The 17,862-nt window shown below is 36.5% G+C and overlaps 1 protein-coding gene across 1 annotated transcript in view; it reads left to right on the top strand.

The window, feature by feature from the left end:
* Positions 1-17,862, top strand: part of ADAMTS6 (ADAM metallopeptidase with thrombospondin type 1 motif, 6) — a 509,355-nt gene that overhangs the window by 382,518 nt on the left and 108,975 nt on the right. The window contains exons 18-19 of the mRNA XM_006899365.1: positions 10,762-10,925; positions 11,337-11,475. Of these exons, the coding sequence (XP_006899427.1) occupies positions 10,762-10,925; positions 11,337-11,475 (303 nt within the window). The remainder of the gene's footprint in view (positions 1-10,761; positions 10,926-11,336; positions 11,476-17,862) is intronic.

Raw genomic sequence — 17,862 nt, 5'->3', positions numbered from 1 at the left:
TGAGGTGGATTGATTCAGTGACTGGGATAATTGGTATGGGAGTGTCAGAGACAGTGCGATTGGCACAGGACAGAGCGGAGTTTAGGGCTGTTGTATATAGGGTCGCTATGGGTCGCAGGCGACTCGACGGCACATAACAACAACAACAACAAATTATTGTGTTGCTTTTGTGTACTTTCAACTCAGAACTGACCCATATCTGACCTTCTAGTGGGATTTCATAGGCTGTTAATCGCATGGGAGAGATTGTCTATCCTTCTCCCATGGAGCAGCTTGTGAATTTGAACCATATACCTTCAGGATTGCAGCACAGCTTCTTGCCAGTAGACCACCAGAGCTCTCTATTATTATTAGTAATTATTATTATTATTAATGTGCCATCAAACTGAAACGGATTCATAGGTGACCCTCTACTGGATTTTCAGAAATTGTAAGTTATGTAGGAGAAGATTGCCCATCTCTCTTCCATGGGGCAGCTGGTGAACTGGAAACCCCTCTCTTTGGGTTGACAGCACAGCTCCTTACCACTAGGCCATCAGAGCATCCTGTTAGTATTTTGAAAGGAGCAGATGCTACATGGGGGATGGCTGAGTCTTACTTCTACCCACTTTGCAAATGGGAACTGTTCCCACCAATAATATTCATAATATCATACAAATAACAACATAGTCAGACACGCCACCCCATATGTTCCTGAATCTATACCAATCATTGAGTCCCATGTTCATTGCATATTGACATACAGACTTTGCTGATAGTTGTGGAATTTATTAGGAGAATAGGTTGGGGAATGTTGTTGTTATTACGTGCCATCGAGTCGTTTGTGACTTATAGCGACCCTATGTACAACAGCCCTAAACCCTGCTCTATCCTGTGCCATTCACACTGCCTCTGACACACCCATCCAGATTACCCCAGTCACTGAATCAATCCATCTCATAGAGGGTCTTCCCCTCCTGCGCTGTCCCTCCACCCTCCCAAGCATGATGCCCCTCTCCAAGGACCTGTCCCTCCTTACAACATGTCCAAAGTATGTCAGACGAAGCCCCAGAATCCTTGCCTCCAAGGAGCAGCCTGGCTTAACCCTCTCCAGGATGAATCTGTTTGTTTTCTTGGAAGTCCATGGTACATTCATTAATCTTCTCCAGCACCACAGCTCAAAGGCATCAATTCTCCTTCTATCCTCCCTAATCATTGTCCAACTCTCTGATGCATAACAAGTGATTGCAAAGACCATGGCCTGTATCAGGTGGACCTTAGTCTCCAGAGACACATCATTGCTGTTGAGTACTTTAGAGAGGTCCCTAACAGCAGACTTTCCCATTGCAATACGTTTTTTCATTTCCTGGCTGCTGGTGCGAAGAGTGTTGACCATGGAGCTGAGCAAACTGAAGCTGTGAACAATCTCAATCTCATCGCCATCCATACTGATGCTATCAATTGGTCCAGTTGTGAGAATCTTTGTCTTCTTGACATTGAGCCTCAGTCCATACTGAGGGCTGCAGTCCTTGATCCTCTGCAGCAAGTGCTTGAGGTCTTCCTCAGTTTCAGCAAGCAGGGTTGTGTCATCTGCATAACGCAGATTGTTAATAGATCTTCCACCAGTCCTGATGCCACACTTCTCCTCATAGAGCCCAGACTCTCAGATAATCTGCTCTGCATACAGCTTGAAAAGGTATGGAGATAAGACACATCCCTGGCGTACACCCTTCCCAATTTTGAACCATGCAGTGTTACCCTATTCTGTTCTGTTGGGGAGTAGAGGAGCTAAAAAAATATCACACAATGCCAGTCCAGGTTTAGTCCCGCAGTCTCAAGTCAGATAAACAAGGTAAAATTTCTCAATTAGTTTAGACAGATTCTCAGAAAATAAGGGAGTTCAGTTCAGCAGCGCAAATAAAGCCCTGGTTTCCTCAGTTAGTTCAGCAAGCTCAGAGCAGCTACAAGTCAGCCTGTCATTAAGTCATACACAAGCAAAATCTTTAATGTGCCTCCATCTCCAAGGTTCCTCTAGTTACATCTTGTCCCACAGTTTCTTCACAGTAGTGCTAGGGTCTCTTCACTCTCTCTCCACCACTGACATCTCCACTACTATCTCTCACAGTGTAGAGAGCACTCTCTTATATTAGTCTCACAGCTTTTGATGATTTCCAAGACCATGTGTCCGTAGTTAAGGTAGCTGGAGATCATATCCCCAAACAAGGGCTAAGCAAAGGCTAGAAAAACCAATATTCAAGGGTTCTGATGCTACAATTATGTATGTCATGTATATCCTTAAAAATTCTTGTGTACATTTGTTCAAAAGTACTTTCGAAAAGGAACTCTGGTGACCTAGTGGCAAGAAGCTGCACTGCAATCCCAAAAGCACATGGTTTGGATCTGCCAGATGCAATCTCCTTCTGTACCAGTTGGATCCAATTCGATGATGCACACACATACAAAATAAAAGAAAAAGAATTAAAAACAATAAAAGTACTTTTCTTTGAATCACACAATTTTTACCATTTCTGTGCCTGGTTTTGTATTTGTTTTTCTCTTGAAGTAAGTCACAATTTCCTGCTTCTTTTTTGCTCTAGTAATTTTTTTTTTGTTTGAAGTTGTACACTATTGTTATTTATTTGCAAGATGCCTTGTGGTTTGCTTTTTGTTTTGTTTTAATCTTCCCCTCCCCTCCACCTGTTAACAACTTTAGTCTTCTTGGCTCCATGGTCAACACTCTTGGCACCAGTAGCCAGAAAAGAAAAACACGTATTGTGATGGGGAAAGTCTGCTGTTAGGGACCTCTCCAGGGTACTGAATAGCAATGATGTCACTCTGGAGACTAAGGTGCATCTGATACAGTCTGTGGTCTTTACAATCACTTGTTATGCATCAGAGAGTTGGGAAATGACTAGGAAGGATAGAAGGAGAATTGATGCCTTTGAGCTGTTGTGCTGGAGAAGAGTATTGAATGTACCGTGGACTGCCAAGAAATCAAACAGATTCATCCTGGAAAGGGTTAAACCAGGCTGCTTTTCGGAGGCAAGGATTCTGGGGCTTTGTCTGACATACTTTGGACATGTTGTAAGGAAGGAGAGGTCCTTGGAGAGGGACATCATGCTTGGTAGGGTGGAGGTACAGCGCAGGAGGGGAAGACCCCCTATGAGATGGATTGATTCAGTGACTGGGGTGATCGGGATGGGTGTGTCAGAGGCAGTGAGTTTGGCCCTGGATAGAGTAGGGTTTAGGGCTAGTCGCAAGTGACTCGATGGCACATAAGAACAACAACAACAGCATCTCCCCCCCTTTTTTTAGAAGAGTATTAAGGAACTATGAATCAGGTTGAGTTTTGGGGTTTTGGGGTGCTTTTTTTAGGATTGTTTTATAGCTTTGTTTAGGTGAAACCAAGAAAGTCTTCATTCTAGAGCTTGTTTAACTCCATTACAGAGATATGTTCTTCATGAATGCCCTTGTATGGCTCAATCACATTGATTTCCTGGCTTTAGGAATTGTTTTGCTTTCTCATTAATTTGGCTTTTTGGGTGCTTATTTTTTTGGGGGGGTTAGGTCTGATTTCCTTGTCCTGCAAATTCTAGCTATCTCAGTTTTCCCACTTTTCAGTTTCTGTCTTCCCACTTTTCAATTTCTGTCTTCCTACGATCACCTGATTGAGTTTCCTTTTTCTGTATTGACAAGCAGTGCCTCCAAAGATAAAGTGTTTCTTTTCTTTTCTGTTTTTTTTTCTCCTTTTCTTTCTACCCTGCATCATGGTTCTGCCCAATGTGTAAGAACAACTAATTAATATTTTGCAAAGTTCCAGTTGCTTACAGTGGGAGTGTATGCCCAATGCCAATCATTGCAATATGTGAAGAGTAGAAGTTCTCTTTGATGTCTGCTCCTGCAAGTAATGCACCATAAGAGAGCTGTGGAGTTTCCCCAGAGATACCCACTGGGACATGAATGAATTTTTTTTGGTGTTTTTTTAAAATTTGCTTATCTTTCTTATTTTATGTTTTCTTTTGTTCAGCACATTATTATTATTATTATCATCATCATCATCATTATTGATTTTAATGAAAACTTACAGAGATTTTGGATTTTCATTCATTCATTGTTGCACTTTTCTCCCTGACGACCCCTACCCTACAGTTCATTCTACTCTTTGAAAAGTTAAAAGAAAAATTCTTTCTTGTTAATATAATCCCTCCCCCCAAGTCCACTTCACTATTCAGCCTTCATTCTGAACTCATGTCATGACAATAATAACTAATCATATATACCTTTTAAACAGTTCTTCCTCTCAACATTTCAATACAATATATGAAATTTATTCCATTTTTCTCAGTCTCCCCTCCAACTCCTATATCAGTCCCATTTTACAATAGTGGCACTATGCAGTATGTGTCCTTTTGTGACTGAGATATTTCACTCAGCATAATGTCCTCCAGGGTCACCCATTTTGAATAATATTTCATGAATTCCTTGTTTTTCGATGCTGTGTAGTATTCCATAATGTGACTATACAACAGCTTCTCTAGCCATTCATTTGTTGATGGGCACTTAGGTTGTTCCAACTCTTTGCTATTGTGAACAAAGCAGCAATAAACATGGGTGTGCATATATCTACGTAAGTGGCAGTTATGATTTCTTTGGGGTATATTCCCAGTAGTGGAATTGCCGGGTATTAATGAATTATTATTGCTTTTAAAAATATATTCTTTCCTCAAAATTTTTTACCTGTATTTTTAAAATAAGAATGCATATAGAATGCCTTCTCTAGATAGAACATTTGTATCACCAGGATTTTCTTTTATTTAAGAAAGCTCCTATTTCACATCATGATTTTGGATTATCTTTGACATTGTAAAAATTTGCAACAAAAATAAGTTTTCTTTATAGGAAATGTCTGCCCATACTTAATGATAAAGGTGTCTCTTTTCAACACATTTTTGTTTACTTTCTACACTCAGTATTAATCTGGAAAAGCAGCATTTTATTTTCTATGTATCTCTTTGATCTCTCACTTAATGTTGACTTTATTTCCAGTGTTTGGTAAATATATTAAATAAATGTAACCATATAGAACATACATTCCAGATTTTGTCTTTTCCTGCTTGGATTAAACAACTGAAGTGCATGACAAGATTACCTGGTCTTGGCCTATATGTTAACGTTGAACTCAAATTAACAAAATACAAACAGAAAAAGAAAATATTCATTTTAAGTGATGTAATGTGTCGGAGACAGTGAGATTGACACAGGACAGAGCAGGGTTAGGGCTGTTGTACATAGGGTCACTATGAGTCACAAGCATCTCGACGGCACATGACAACAACAACACTTTTGATTATAACAGCTAGGCTTCTATTATCCCATCAGACAACATGTATACTGTTACCTAGTTGTTTATAATGGAGAATAATGTATCTATAAAAAAAATAAATGTTCTATTATCATAATATCTGGCAATGTTATAGCCTTCTTCAAAGCCACTTTTGGTTTTTAAAGAAAATTTTGTTTTGTTATTTTAATGAACATTTACAGAGAAATTAGATTTTCATTCATTCATTGTTGCACATTTTACCTCCTTGCCCTCTCTTTCCTCTCCCCCCGTTCACTTTTAAAAAAAAACATTCATTCATTATTGCACAATTACCTACCTCCCCTCTCCTCCACCCTAGTAGTCTTTGCAATGATACATCTCTTATTCTGGGCTGTTTTTATATGTATAATGCCTAACCATATATTTATTTTAGACAGTTCTTTCTTTCATCTGTTCCAATTTGATTGTCATAATCTATCCACTCTTATCCTGTTGTCTTCCCATCTCCTCATGCCAGACCTATTTTATAACTGGTGCTGTACAGTATTTGTCCTTTAGTGACTAAGATCTTTCAGTCTGCATAATGTGCTCCAGGGTTAATGTTTTACAAGTTAGTTGTTTTTCAGCACTGCATAGTATTCCATTGTATGACTATATCATAGGTTTTTCTATCCATTCATTTATTGATAGGCACTTGGATTGCTTCTACCTCTTTGCTATTGTAAATAACTCAGCAATAAACATGGATGTGCACATATCTGTTTGGATGGTGCTTTGGTTTCTTTAGGCTATATTCCTAGTAGTGACACCGCTGCATAAAATGGTAATGGTATTTCTATTTTCAACTTTTTGACAAAGTGCCAAATCACCTTCCATAGTAGTTGAACCATTTTACACTCCCACCAGCAGTGAATAAGGGTTTCAATCTCTCCACAGCCTCACCAGTATTAATTATTTTTTTGCTGCTCTGTTGAACTTTGCTATTGTTAGTGGGGTGAAATGATACCTCATAGTTATTTTGATTTGCATCTCTCTGATAGCAAGGTGTTTTGAACATTTCATGTGTTTACTTGCCATCTGAATGTCTTTGGTGAAGTATCTATTAATTACCTCTGCCTATTTTGCTCTTGAGTTGTTTACCTTTTTCATATTGAAGTGCTGAAGAATTCTATAAATTTTAGATATGAGTCCCTTTTCAGATATGTCATTACCAGATATTTTTTCCCCAGTCTGTGGCTTTCTTTTTTACCCTGTTGGAGAAGTGTTTTGTTATGCATAGGGATTCTTAGAAGGTCCCATTCATCGATTTTATTCTCTCCTGGTTGTAGGGTTTTCACTATACTTAGAAAACTATTCATAATGTGGGTTTTGGCTTCTAGGGTTCTTCAAAGCTTTTCTCTAATGAAATTTAAAGTCTTTGGTTTTACTCCTAGGTCCTTGATCCACCTTGAGTTGGTTTTTGTATATGGTGTGAGGTGTGGGTCTTGCTTGAGTTTTCTGCATATGGTCTTCCAATTTTGCCAACACCATTTGTTTAAAATGCTGTTGTTTCCTCTCTTAACTGATTTTGCCTCCTTGTAAAAAAATCTGTTGAGCATAGGTAAGTGTGCTGATTTCTGGGTTCTCAGTTCTATTCCATTGATCTATATGTCTGTCACTGTACTAGTACCATGGTGTCTTAACAACTATAGTGGTGTAATATGATTTTATATCAGGGAATGTGATGCCTCCTACCTGGTTTCTCTTTTTCAGGAGTGCTTTGCTTATTTGGGGCCTCTTTCCATTCCATATAGAATTGGAAATTGCTTTTTCCATCTTGTTGAGGAATGACATAGATATCTGTACTAGGAATGCATTGAACTTGTAGATTGCCTTTGGCAAATTATTGTTTCCATGATATTGAGCCTTCATATCTACAAGCATGGTATATTCTTCCATATCTCCAGGTTTCATTTTGTTTCTTGTAGTAGTGTTTTATAATTTTCTTTATATATGTCATTTGTGTCTTTTGTTAGATTTGCTCCAAAGTATTTAATATTGTGATGGGTATTGTTTTTCATAACTCCTTTTTGATATTTTCTTTGTCACTGTAGAGAAATGCAACTGATTTTTGTATGCTAATATTGTATCCTGCCACTTGCTGAATTGCTCAGCTATGTCCAATAATTTTATCACTGAGTCTTATTGCCTTATTTTGTCATATGGCTCTTGCTAAGATGTCTAGTACAATGTTGGACAGGAGAGTTGATAGTGGACATTCTTGTCTAGTTCCTGTTCTCAAAGGGAATGCCTTTTAATCTCTCTCCATTGAGAATTATGTTAGCTCTTAGTTTTGCATATATACTTCAACTATGTTTAGGAAATTCCCCTCTGTTGCTATTTTGATGAGTGTTTTAATCAGGAAAGAGTGTTGGATTTTGTTAAAGGCCTTTTCTGCATCAATTGTTAGGATCATGTGGTTCTTGTTCTTTGCTTTGTTAATGTGATGAATTACACTGATTGCTTTTCTTATGTTAGACCATCCTTGCATGCCTATTATTGGTCCCACTTGGTTATGGTGAATTTTTTGTGTGTATGAATTATTGATTCTTTTGGCCAGGATTTTATTGACAATTTCTGCATCTATCCTCACGAGAGATATTGGTCTACAATTTTCTATTTTGGTGGTGTCTTTACCTGACTTTAGTATCAAGGATATGTTTGCATCATAGAGTGAGTAGGAGAGAATTCTTTCTTTTTCTGTTTTCGGAAATATTTTATGTAAAATTGGTGACAGTTGTTTTCTGAATGTTTGATAAAATTCACTAGTAAAAGCATTTGGTCCATGGCTTGGGTTTGGTTTTTTTTTTTGGTTGGAAGTTGTTTTATGACTTGTTCAATTTTTTCTTTTTATGATCGATCAATCTGTTCAGCTGTTGTGCTTCACTCTGTGTCAGTTTGAGTAAATTGTGAGTTTCTAATTTAGTATACATTTCCTCTAGGTTTCATATTCCATTGTTAATCTTTTTATTTCAGATGGTTCTGTTGTGACATTGCCCCTTTCAACTCTTTTTTTGTCCTTGAAAGTTTGTTTTAATTGTCCCATTGCTACAGTGGTTATCAAAACCAGTTCTGATTAATCTCCTTTGTCAGTGTGTCCTTTGCCATTCCCTATCACTCCTCCCTGAGAGAGATTTCACCCTGATTTATAAGGAAAAGGGGATGGCGTATTCTCTTAGCTACTTCCTGCTGAAAAAGGAATCTGTAAGTTTCAGGGTGAAGATCTTCTCTCACTACTCTAAAGGGCCCCTTTGGCAATAGAAAACATGTAGACTATTGTGGATATTGATTTTGGAATTTGGATGCACTGTTATCAATTTTGCTTAGCCATACATGTTCATATCCTTGAAGATGTATCATGGAAGTGTTGCAGCCTAGAAGACACAAATTTAACTAACAAGTCAAAAGTACATGAGTCAAAAATTAAAAGCAATAATATTCCAAGTAGAGGTTCTAACAGTGGCACAAATCAAGTTACAGAGGGAAGGTAGTTCTTAAAATAAAGGTCTTATTGACTAATACTTTGTCTATTATAGTATAAAGATGTAGAGGCTCAACTATGTCATTTATTGTTCTTAAGTCCTGGACCAAATTCCATCTACCACTGGGTTGTTTTACAGCTCAGAAGTCTGCATGCAAGGCAGAGGTGAAGTAAGGAACTGCTTATGAGGTTTTGCATCAATTCCAACAACTAAGAAATAGTGAGAAGAGTTGGGACTTCAGAAGGCTTTTAGGACCAAATAGTAGGCTCTTGTGTCCAGGAGAAAATGAATATACTTGCCAGTAATGTTAATGCTCACTCACAGCTCTTCTGAGAGGATCTGAATCATTGGATTATTTGTGTCTTTTCTTTTGCTAGCAGTTTGTCGATTTTATTGACCTATTGAAGAAAAAACTCTTGGTCTTGTTGATGATTTCAATTGCTTTTCCTTGTTTCTATTTCATTTATTTCTGCCCAAATTTCTATAGTTTCATTTTTTTAGAGGTTAACAGGCTTGGTTTTGTTTTGGGTTTTTGTTTTGTTTTGCTGTTCTTTCTAATTCACTTCTTACTCAATCTTCATAGTAGCATAGATCAGATATTCATGATAGCAGAGAGAGGTTAAGACCCCATCATTTAAATGTTAAGAACTTTGAAAAGAAGAGTACAAATTGAGCTAGAATTCAAATAGATGGAAGATTTTATTTGTGCTTTTACTTCTATATGCTTTTATTAGCTACTACACAGGTAACTTAGTTTAGATGTCCCTGTATAATCCAAATAATTTTTATATTGTAATGACAGAAACCCAAGAAAGATTTAATTCTTAAATTTGTTTTACTTGTTCCTATCTCAAAAGGTTAATTAGTTTGTGTGTGTGTGTGTGTGTGTGTGCTTGTTTTACAATTAAATGAGTCTTTACAACATATCTGCAGTCAAAAGCTAGACTATTAAGAACAAGTGGTAGGGATTTAGAAAGCCAGAAACTTTTTGGACCATGGAACTTTTGTCTTTTTGGACTGCTTGTTCAATTTTCCTGATGGATAAAATGATTTTGAAACAAATTAGAGTACTAACAAAAATTTTACTTGACATATTTATTATTGTCTTATTTGTGTATAGAAGCATTGATATAGAGGTGCTAATAACCCTTTTTTCTGTATGCTTTTTATCTTTTTGTGTAATTTCTCTCTGTAGAGTTTTAAAATTGTTATGCATATGTATGATTAATAATTTCCTTATTAGTTTTGTGTCGGCCTTAAAAATCCTTTCTATATGATAATATTATTATTTTTAAGTCCTCCCATATATTTTTCTGACATTATATCATTTAACTGTTTCTAATTAATGTCTACCCATCTGGTCTTTTCCTTTTTGCCTTTCTTTTTTTCTTACTTCTTTTGTGGTGGTGTTAGTTTTTAGAGAATTGTGCTATTAACCTAAAGTTAGTCAGTTTAAATCCATTACTTAATCCATGGAACAATGGTGGACAGTCTCCTCCTGTGGGTTTGAAAGCCTCTGAAAATTCCTTAGAAAGTCAGTTATGAGTCAGTTCTGACTTGATGACAATGAGAGAAATAATTGTGTGGGTCTGTTTTTTACCTCTTCCTTTGGTTTTATTGTTAAGTATGTATTCTAGAGAACCACAAGTTTTCTATGCCTCGTACTTCTTGTTGTGTGCCATTGAGTTGGAACTGATGCCTAGTTTACCCTCCAGCAGGTTTTCAGAAGTCGTTAATTGCACAGGAGAAGATTGCCTATGAACTACATGGCATAGTGTTTACATTTCAGTTCATTAATCAGAACCATTCTCATAATTGAAGGTTTGCATTTGTAGATTGACTATGGTTTGTTGGGGTTTTTTTGTAATTGAAGGTTTGCATTTATTGACTAGGGTTTGTTTTTTTGTGTGTGTTTTTTGTTTTTTTGGGTTTTTTTAGCTTTAAAATCGGAAGGAGATGATTACTACATTAATGGAGCCTGGACTATAGATTGGCCTAGGAAGTTTGATGTTGCTGGTACAGCTTTTCACTACAAGAGGCCAACTGATGAACCAGAATCCTTGGAAGCTTTAGGTCCCACCTCGGAAAATCTGATTGTTATGGTAAATGTGTCTTTGCCATTCCATTTCTACAATTTTTAATCTAACAAGTTGGCAGGAAAGGGCAACCTTTATCATCTCTGTTTTACAGGTGGTATAATTAAGGTAAACAAAGGTTTTGTTACTTTCCCCACAAATATAGAATTTGTGCAAATACTCTTTTCATTAGATTCTTTGATCTTTTCAATGCCTGCTTGAATTGTAGTTCTATATCCAAATCAGAAAAATAGATTCCCAAATCTATTCATGAACATTTCAGAGAAAAATTTATATAAATATTTGTATTTTAAAAGTGATCTCGAGTTTTCGGTAAGACTTGTTTTAGGATATTTCTTCTTCACACAAAAAAGAAATAATAACTGAGTGAAGGCTCATTGTGTTTACATTGTCTTCACCAGTTGTTTTCAATGGCAGGTTCTGCTTCAGGAACAGAATTTGGGAATTAGGTATAAATTCAACGTTCCCATCACTCGAACTGGCAGTGGAGACAATGAAGTTGGTTTTACTTGGAGTCATCAGCCTTGGTCAGAGTGCTCATCTACTTGTGCTGGAGGTAAGACATTCACTAGGCAGCCCACCCAAAGGGCAGGATGGCGAGCAAAACATTCTGAGCTCTGCTTTGGGTTTGCTAAAGAAGCTAATTGAAAACATTTCTTGCAGGTTTGCTTCAAGCTGAAATTTAGCAAAAAGAAACTTTGCTTTCATTATATTATATTCCATTTGTTTTCAACCTTGTGTAATTTGTACAGATTTGTTGGTAAAATACATCTTGGCACAATGAGTGTCTCTGCTGGTGCTTCTCCCAGGACTGTCTTGAAGGTGGGCTATTTGCTTTTCGGGAACACATTCTTTGTTAAAAATAAATAGATGAAAAACATCAAGAGTTTTTAAAAAAGAAAATGAATAAAAAATCAGACGGCACAGATGAAACTTCTTGTAATGGGGGGTGAGACTGTAAGTGTTTGTGTGTTTGTGTTTGTGTGCTGTGTGTTTACCACAATCCTATTCAAACTCCCTTCTGCAGCCATCAAGGTTAAGGGATACTATTCTATACTGGGACACAACAATAATTACTGATGTCTGGGTCTCTGGGCTAATAGTGTATTCTGACCCCATTATAGTCCTTCAGAGAAGTAGCTGCTAGGCGGTGGTTGGTGATGTGTTGGTTGTCCCATGTGCGTTTTTCATGGGTACCTTTTCCCCACAATTTACTCTATTCCTAATCCTCCTCCCTCTAGTGGCCACCAATGCAATTCTTTACCTCTGGCTGGGAGAGCAGGACAGTTGGCTTCCTTCAAAGCCAACACCCTTGCTGCTGCATGGACTGGTGAGTAGAAGTGCTGTGCAAGCAGCATCTTCCTTCTCTCTGGAGAATAAATGCATCGCCTCCACCGTACACCTTCATCCCAGTAGGCGAGAAAATAAACCTTTTCCTCATCCCTAGGCTGGCCTAGATTCCTCACCATTCCAAAAACAATGATTATATTTTGAATAGTGATGTTTAGAATGGGCAAAAATGAAATAGTTTAAAATTATTAAAAAGTAAATTGTCCCATTTCACTGCATAATCTAATATGCTGTTGTCCCTTTCTATACTGCTCAGAAGCATATGGCTTCATTTGGGCGTCATCTTTCCTTGTCCTGTTCTTATTGAATCTTTAAAAAACTTCTTGTGCTCAGGACTTGAATCTGAGATATTATTTTAATTTAAATGATTATGATATGATTTATTCAATATTTTTAGGCTTATACAGAATTAAGTAATTACTGTAACTTTGAATTTGACACTCAACATTGAATAACAAATCACAAATGAATAATAATACATTATTGTGTTCTTTTTTATGAAGTGTTGTGAAATATACTTATATACAATTCTGTATTATAAAACATCTATAATTCCTATCCATTTTATGTGTAAAATGGTTGGTGATTTATAATGTAAACTTTTAAAAAACTTTACAACATTACTCTCTTTTAAAATAAAAAAGGATACCTACAATAAATTGTATAAATGGCTGCCATTATATTACATATTAGTTGGCATATATGTATATATAAGGAGTTCTGATGGCATAGTGGTAGGAAGTTATGTTGCCATCTCAAAGGCATGTGGTTCATATCCACTAATTGCTCCATGAGAAACGGATAGACAATCTCCCCCAGTACAATTTATTGCCTCTGAAAACCCACTGGAGGGTCTGCTGTTGGTTTGGTTCTGACTCAACAGCACAGAACAACAACATATATATTTATGTATATCTGTATCTGAGTTTCTAGTAAATTCATTTTCATAGAAACTATAAATTAACCTCGCCATTTTCTATGTACCAAAGTAATAATAATCTTCATTGGCATTATATATATATATCTATATATAGATATATATATATATATAATTTAGCCCTGAGATCAAGTCAGATAAATTATCAGAGAAGACCAAAAAATAGTTTAATTTTGAGGAAATAAAATTAGGAAACGTAATATTTAGGTTCATCAGCTTGAATAAGAACAGGCTGAGAAAAGGCCTTGTGTCCTCAACTATGTGACAGGATGTTGAATGGGAAATTCTTAGTGCCTGTTCTTCTCTGTACTGAAAATTGCTATATTTGGGGATGGTTTAGATACAGTCTTGTCTGAAGCCAAGGAGGGATTAGGTGAATTCTCAGTGTTCTTTCTAACCCTGTAAGTCTATTGTTCAGAAAGGAGATAGTCCAACAATAAAAAAAAAGGCAGAAGCAACCGTGAGAACTGAATTTACAAGAAAAACTATGATTTTATCAAAGTTTAAAATTCTGAAATATCTAGATAGTTTTACTCTTTTCTATCAACATTTTCTATGAAGAAGCAGAAGCAATTTCTTGTGACAACAAATTAAATGAAAACCAACCAAAAGAAAAACAGGGAAAGAGGAAAAAAACCCTGGAGGAAAGTTTTGGGTTTTTTTTTTTTTAAATTATGGTTCTTTGATTCTGGAGCTGTGATCTTGAATATTTGAGGGAATACTGAGAGCCTGAATTCTACCCAGGTATTAATGATAATCACAGAGTTCATGGAACAGATTGCCTTCTTTGGAAAAAGATTTGCAGTACTTAAAAGTTGGCAGAGATAGTGTGAAAAGCTGAAATTTGTTATGGTCCGTGCTTCTCAGTGTGTGGTCCCCTGACCAGTAGCATCACTAGGGCACTTAGAAATGAAAATATGGAAGATCTTCCTTAATTTCTACTAAACAGAAACTCTAGAATGGGGACTAGCAATCCATTTTCTTTCAACAAGTTCTCCAGGTGATTCTGACAGGTATACAGGTTGAAAAACTAAAATTTTAGCACTCTAAATGCATTTTGAATTAATGGTAAGGAGATGAGCTACTAACACAAAGGCCTGCAGTCTACCAGCTGCTCCTAGGAGAGTGATGGGCAATTGCTTCCTGTGTGATTTACTGCCTCTGAAAGCCCACTGGAGGGAGGGTCAGCTATTTGTTGTTTCTGACTCAACAGTATGCAATAACAATAATGGTATCCAGTTACAATGCCAACCCAAAGGCAGGTGAACCCACCAGTTGCTCCACAGGAAAAAAGTGGGCAAGTTCCTCTTGTGTGACTTACAGACTCTGAAAACTACAGAAAGTCAGCTATGAGGCAGTTCCAGCTTGACAGCATGTAACAACAAGAAGACATGTTTGTACAAAAAAGAAAAATGAAATAAAGTCACATATTGCATTGGGAAGTTATGCTGCATATGACCTCTTTGAAGTGTAACAAAGCAAATATGCTACTGTCAGTGTGAAGTAGTACCTTAGAAAAGCCATGCTCTCTCCAATTGCCTTATGTATATGAGAAAATTTGGACAAAGAATAAATAAAGAATGTAGAAGAAGAAAAAAAAGAATAAATGTACAAAAAATTTTATTTGTTATGTGCCATAATAAGAAAGGGGAAAAGAATAATTTTAATTTTACAATAAAGCAAATGTTAATCTTTTGTTTGCTTTGACTAGGTAAAAAGTACTTCCAAGGAAATAGAATACAGATATCAATTATTGGATCACTGCAGTTATTCTTCCCCACAACTTGTTAGATACTGTACAGTCAGCTCAAACTCTTAGTGATGTTATGTATAACAGAGTCAAACCTCAGTCTCTGCTGTGCTTCAGTCACTCTATTGTAGTCACTGTCTCAACCCCTCTTGCTGAAGATCTTCCTCTTTTTCTACTGATTCTCTACTTTTCCAAGCATAAAGTCTTTTTCTAGTGACTGTGCCCTCCTACTAAAATGATTATTGTATATGAAATAAAGTCTCACCATCTTTACATGTAAGGAACACCGTGGCTCTGTTTCATCCAAAACAGATTTGTTCTTTTGGAGTGTATGATTGATTTAGTATTCTTCACTAACACCACTGTTCAAAGGCATAGATTCTTTTTCAGTTTGTTTTTTTCAGTCATTGCTCAGGTTTCATATACATGTGATCATGTCTTGAGTAAGAGGTATTTTCAGTTTTAAAGTGACATCCTTGGTTTTTTTTTTTATCACTTTAAAGAGGTTCTTAGCAGATTTGCTCAATGCAATGCATATTTTTATTTCATGATTGCTACTTTCATGGGTGTTGGTTGTGGATAAAAGTGAAATGAATTCCTGACAATTTTAGTCTTTTCTCCATTTATCAGATGTCATTTAGTGATCTAGTTTGAGAAATTTTCTTTTACTTACATTGAGGTTAATCTATTCTTTGATCTTCATAAATACGTGTATCAAGTCGTCTTCATTTTCTACAATCAGGTTGTATCATCTATATATCACAGATTGTTAATGAGTTTTTCTCTAATCCTGATGCCACATTCTTCTTCATGGCCAGTTTCTGGGATTATTTGCTCAGTTTATACACACACACACACACACACACACACACACACACACACCCTTTTCTGATTTGAAATCATTCAGTGTACACTTATTCTGATAGAATCACTGGTTTTTGGTCTATGTATAGTTTTCAGAGGAGCACTTACTGTTCTGGAATTCTTATTTATCTAAATGTTATTCATAATTTTCTCTAATCTACACAGCCAAATGTCTTTCTGTAGTCAGTAAAATTCAAGTAATCTTTCTGGCATTCTTTGCTTTCATCTAAGATCCATCTGATGCCAGCAATAATGCACCTTATACCACACACTCATCTAAATCCAGCTTGAATATCTCAAAAATTTTTAGTAAAATCTTTCTTACATGTAATATTAATGATATTGTTCAATAATTTCTGCATTCTGTTGGATTTGCCCCCTTTTCTTAATAGGCACTGGTGCTCAGGGTGTTGATTGTGGATCCAAACAAAAAGAAATTGTTGACAACTTTAATCTTTCCTCCATCTATCATGATGTTGCCTATTGCTTAGTGGTGAGAATTTTTGTATTCTTGGTGCTGAAATGCAATCTATATTGGAGTCTGTAGTCTCTGATCTTCTGCAGCAAATGTTTCAAGTCCTCTTTGCTTTTGGCAAACAAGGTTGTGTCATCATGCCAGTTGTTGATGACTCTTTCTCTTATCCTGATACCACATTCTTCTTCACAGAGTCTAACATCTCAAACAATTTGATTGGCATACAGATTGAACAAGTATGATTAAAGAATATGACCCTGATGCATACCTTTCTTGTTTTTAAAGCATGCTCTGTTCAGACAATAGCTTCTTGGTCTAAGATAGGTTTTGCACAAATACAACTAAGTATTTTGGGAGTTCCATTCTTCTCCATGTTAGCCATAATTTATTATTATTTACACAGTCAGGTGTATTTGCATAGTCAATAAAATACAAATAGACATTTTTTTTCTGATAGTCTCTGCTTGCAGCCAAGATCCTTGTTCCTTTGCCAGCCACGGGCACTGAGAAAACCAGCCACCTCCCCAAGGTTTTGGGCCTGCACTAGGCACCAGCATTGAGGAGGCTAACCTCCTACTCTCCCAAATTATGTAGAAATAATAATTGTTGTAATCCATAGTCAAATGTTTTTTAATTCATTTGAAGACATATAACAGTAACAGCAGATGTTAGGTTATGATAACTAGAACATCATCTACAGTTAAACTTTTCAGAAACAAGTAACTTTTCCCACACCTATTTTTACAAATTCTTATTCAAAAATAAAAAGTAAATACCAAAGGCAATCTTTGACTGTTGTTGCTGTTTTTAAGTGCCGTTGAGTCATTGATGACTCATAGCGACCCTTTAAATGAAAGACCCTGAATATTTGTATAACTTACATATTTCTCCAATTTCATAGAGGCTTCTGGAGGCAAGCTGTTTTGGAAGTGGATGCCACTCTTGCTTCCAAGCTTATTTTAATAGGGGAGCTGCACTAAACTCTGTCCACATGAGTAGCCATTCTTGCATTTTGACACATCAGTGTCACAGTGTTTAGCATCACAACAATCACGAGTTAGCTCTGTACAGCAAATGGACAGACCAGTGCTATACCACTTAGAAGAATATTTGACCAAAAACAATTAAAACCAAACCTGAGGACCACAGATTAAAATCACCCACCTGCATAACTTTCAGTTCACCAAGCCCCACAGAGCTCTATGTTGGTGGTGTTCTTGTTAAGTGCTGTTGAATCATAGACGACTCATAGCGACCCTATGAATGAAAGACCTGAACACGTGTTTAACTTACATAGTTTCTCCAAGTTGATGGAGTTTCCGGAGACAAGCTATTTCGGAACTGGATGCCATTCCTGCTTCCAAGCTTGTTTTGATCAGGGGATAGCCTATTCTCCTCTTGCTTAAGTGTGTCTTGAAACTATCACTTTTAAAAAGAGAAAACAAAAATGTGTACTTTTTTCTTTTTTGAAGCCAAGCCACACCTTGACATCTAAAAAATATTTTGTGTTTTGTTTTTGTTTGATTTTGTTTTTTTTAATTTAGGTTGTTTATTTTTCATTTCAATG

Source organism: Elephantulus edwardii, unplaced genomic scaffold (assembly GCF_000299155.1).
Source record: "Elephantulus edwardii isolate Elephantulus edwardi_28Jun2011 unplaced genomic scaffold, EleEdw1.0 scaffold00254, whole genome shotgun sequence".
In the NCBI taxonomy this organism is placed as follows: Eukaryota; Metazoa; Chordata; class Mammalia; order Macroscelidea; family Macroscelididae; genus Elephantulus; species Elephantulus edwardii.
This window is presented reverse-complemented; position numbering and strand designations above follow the sequence as displayed.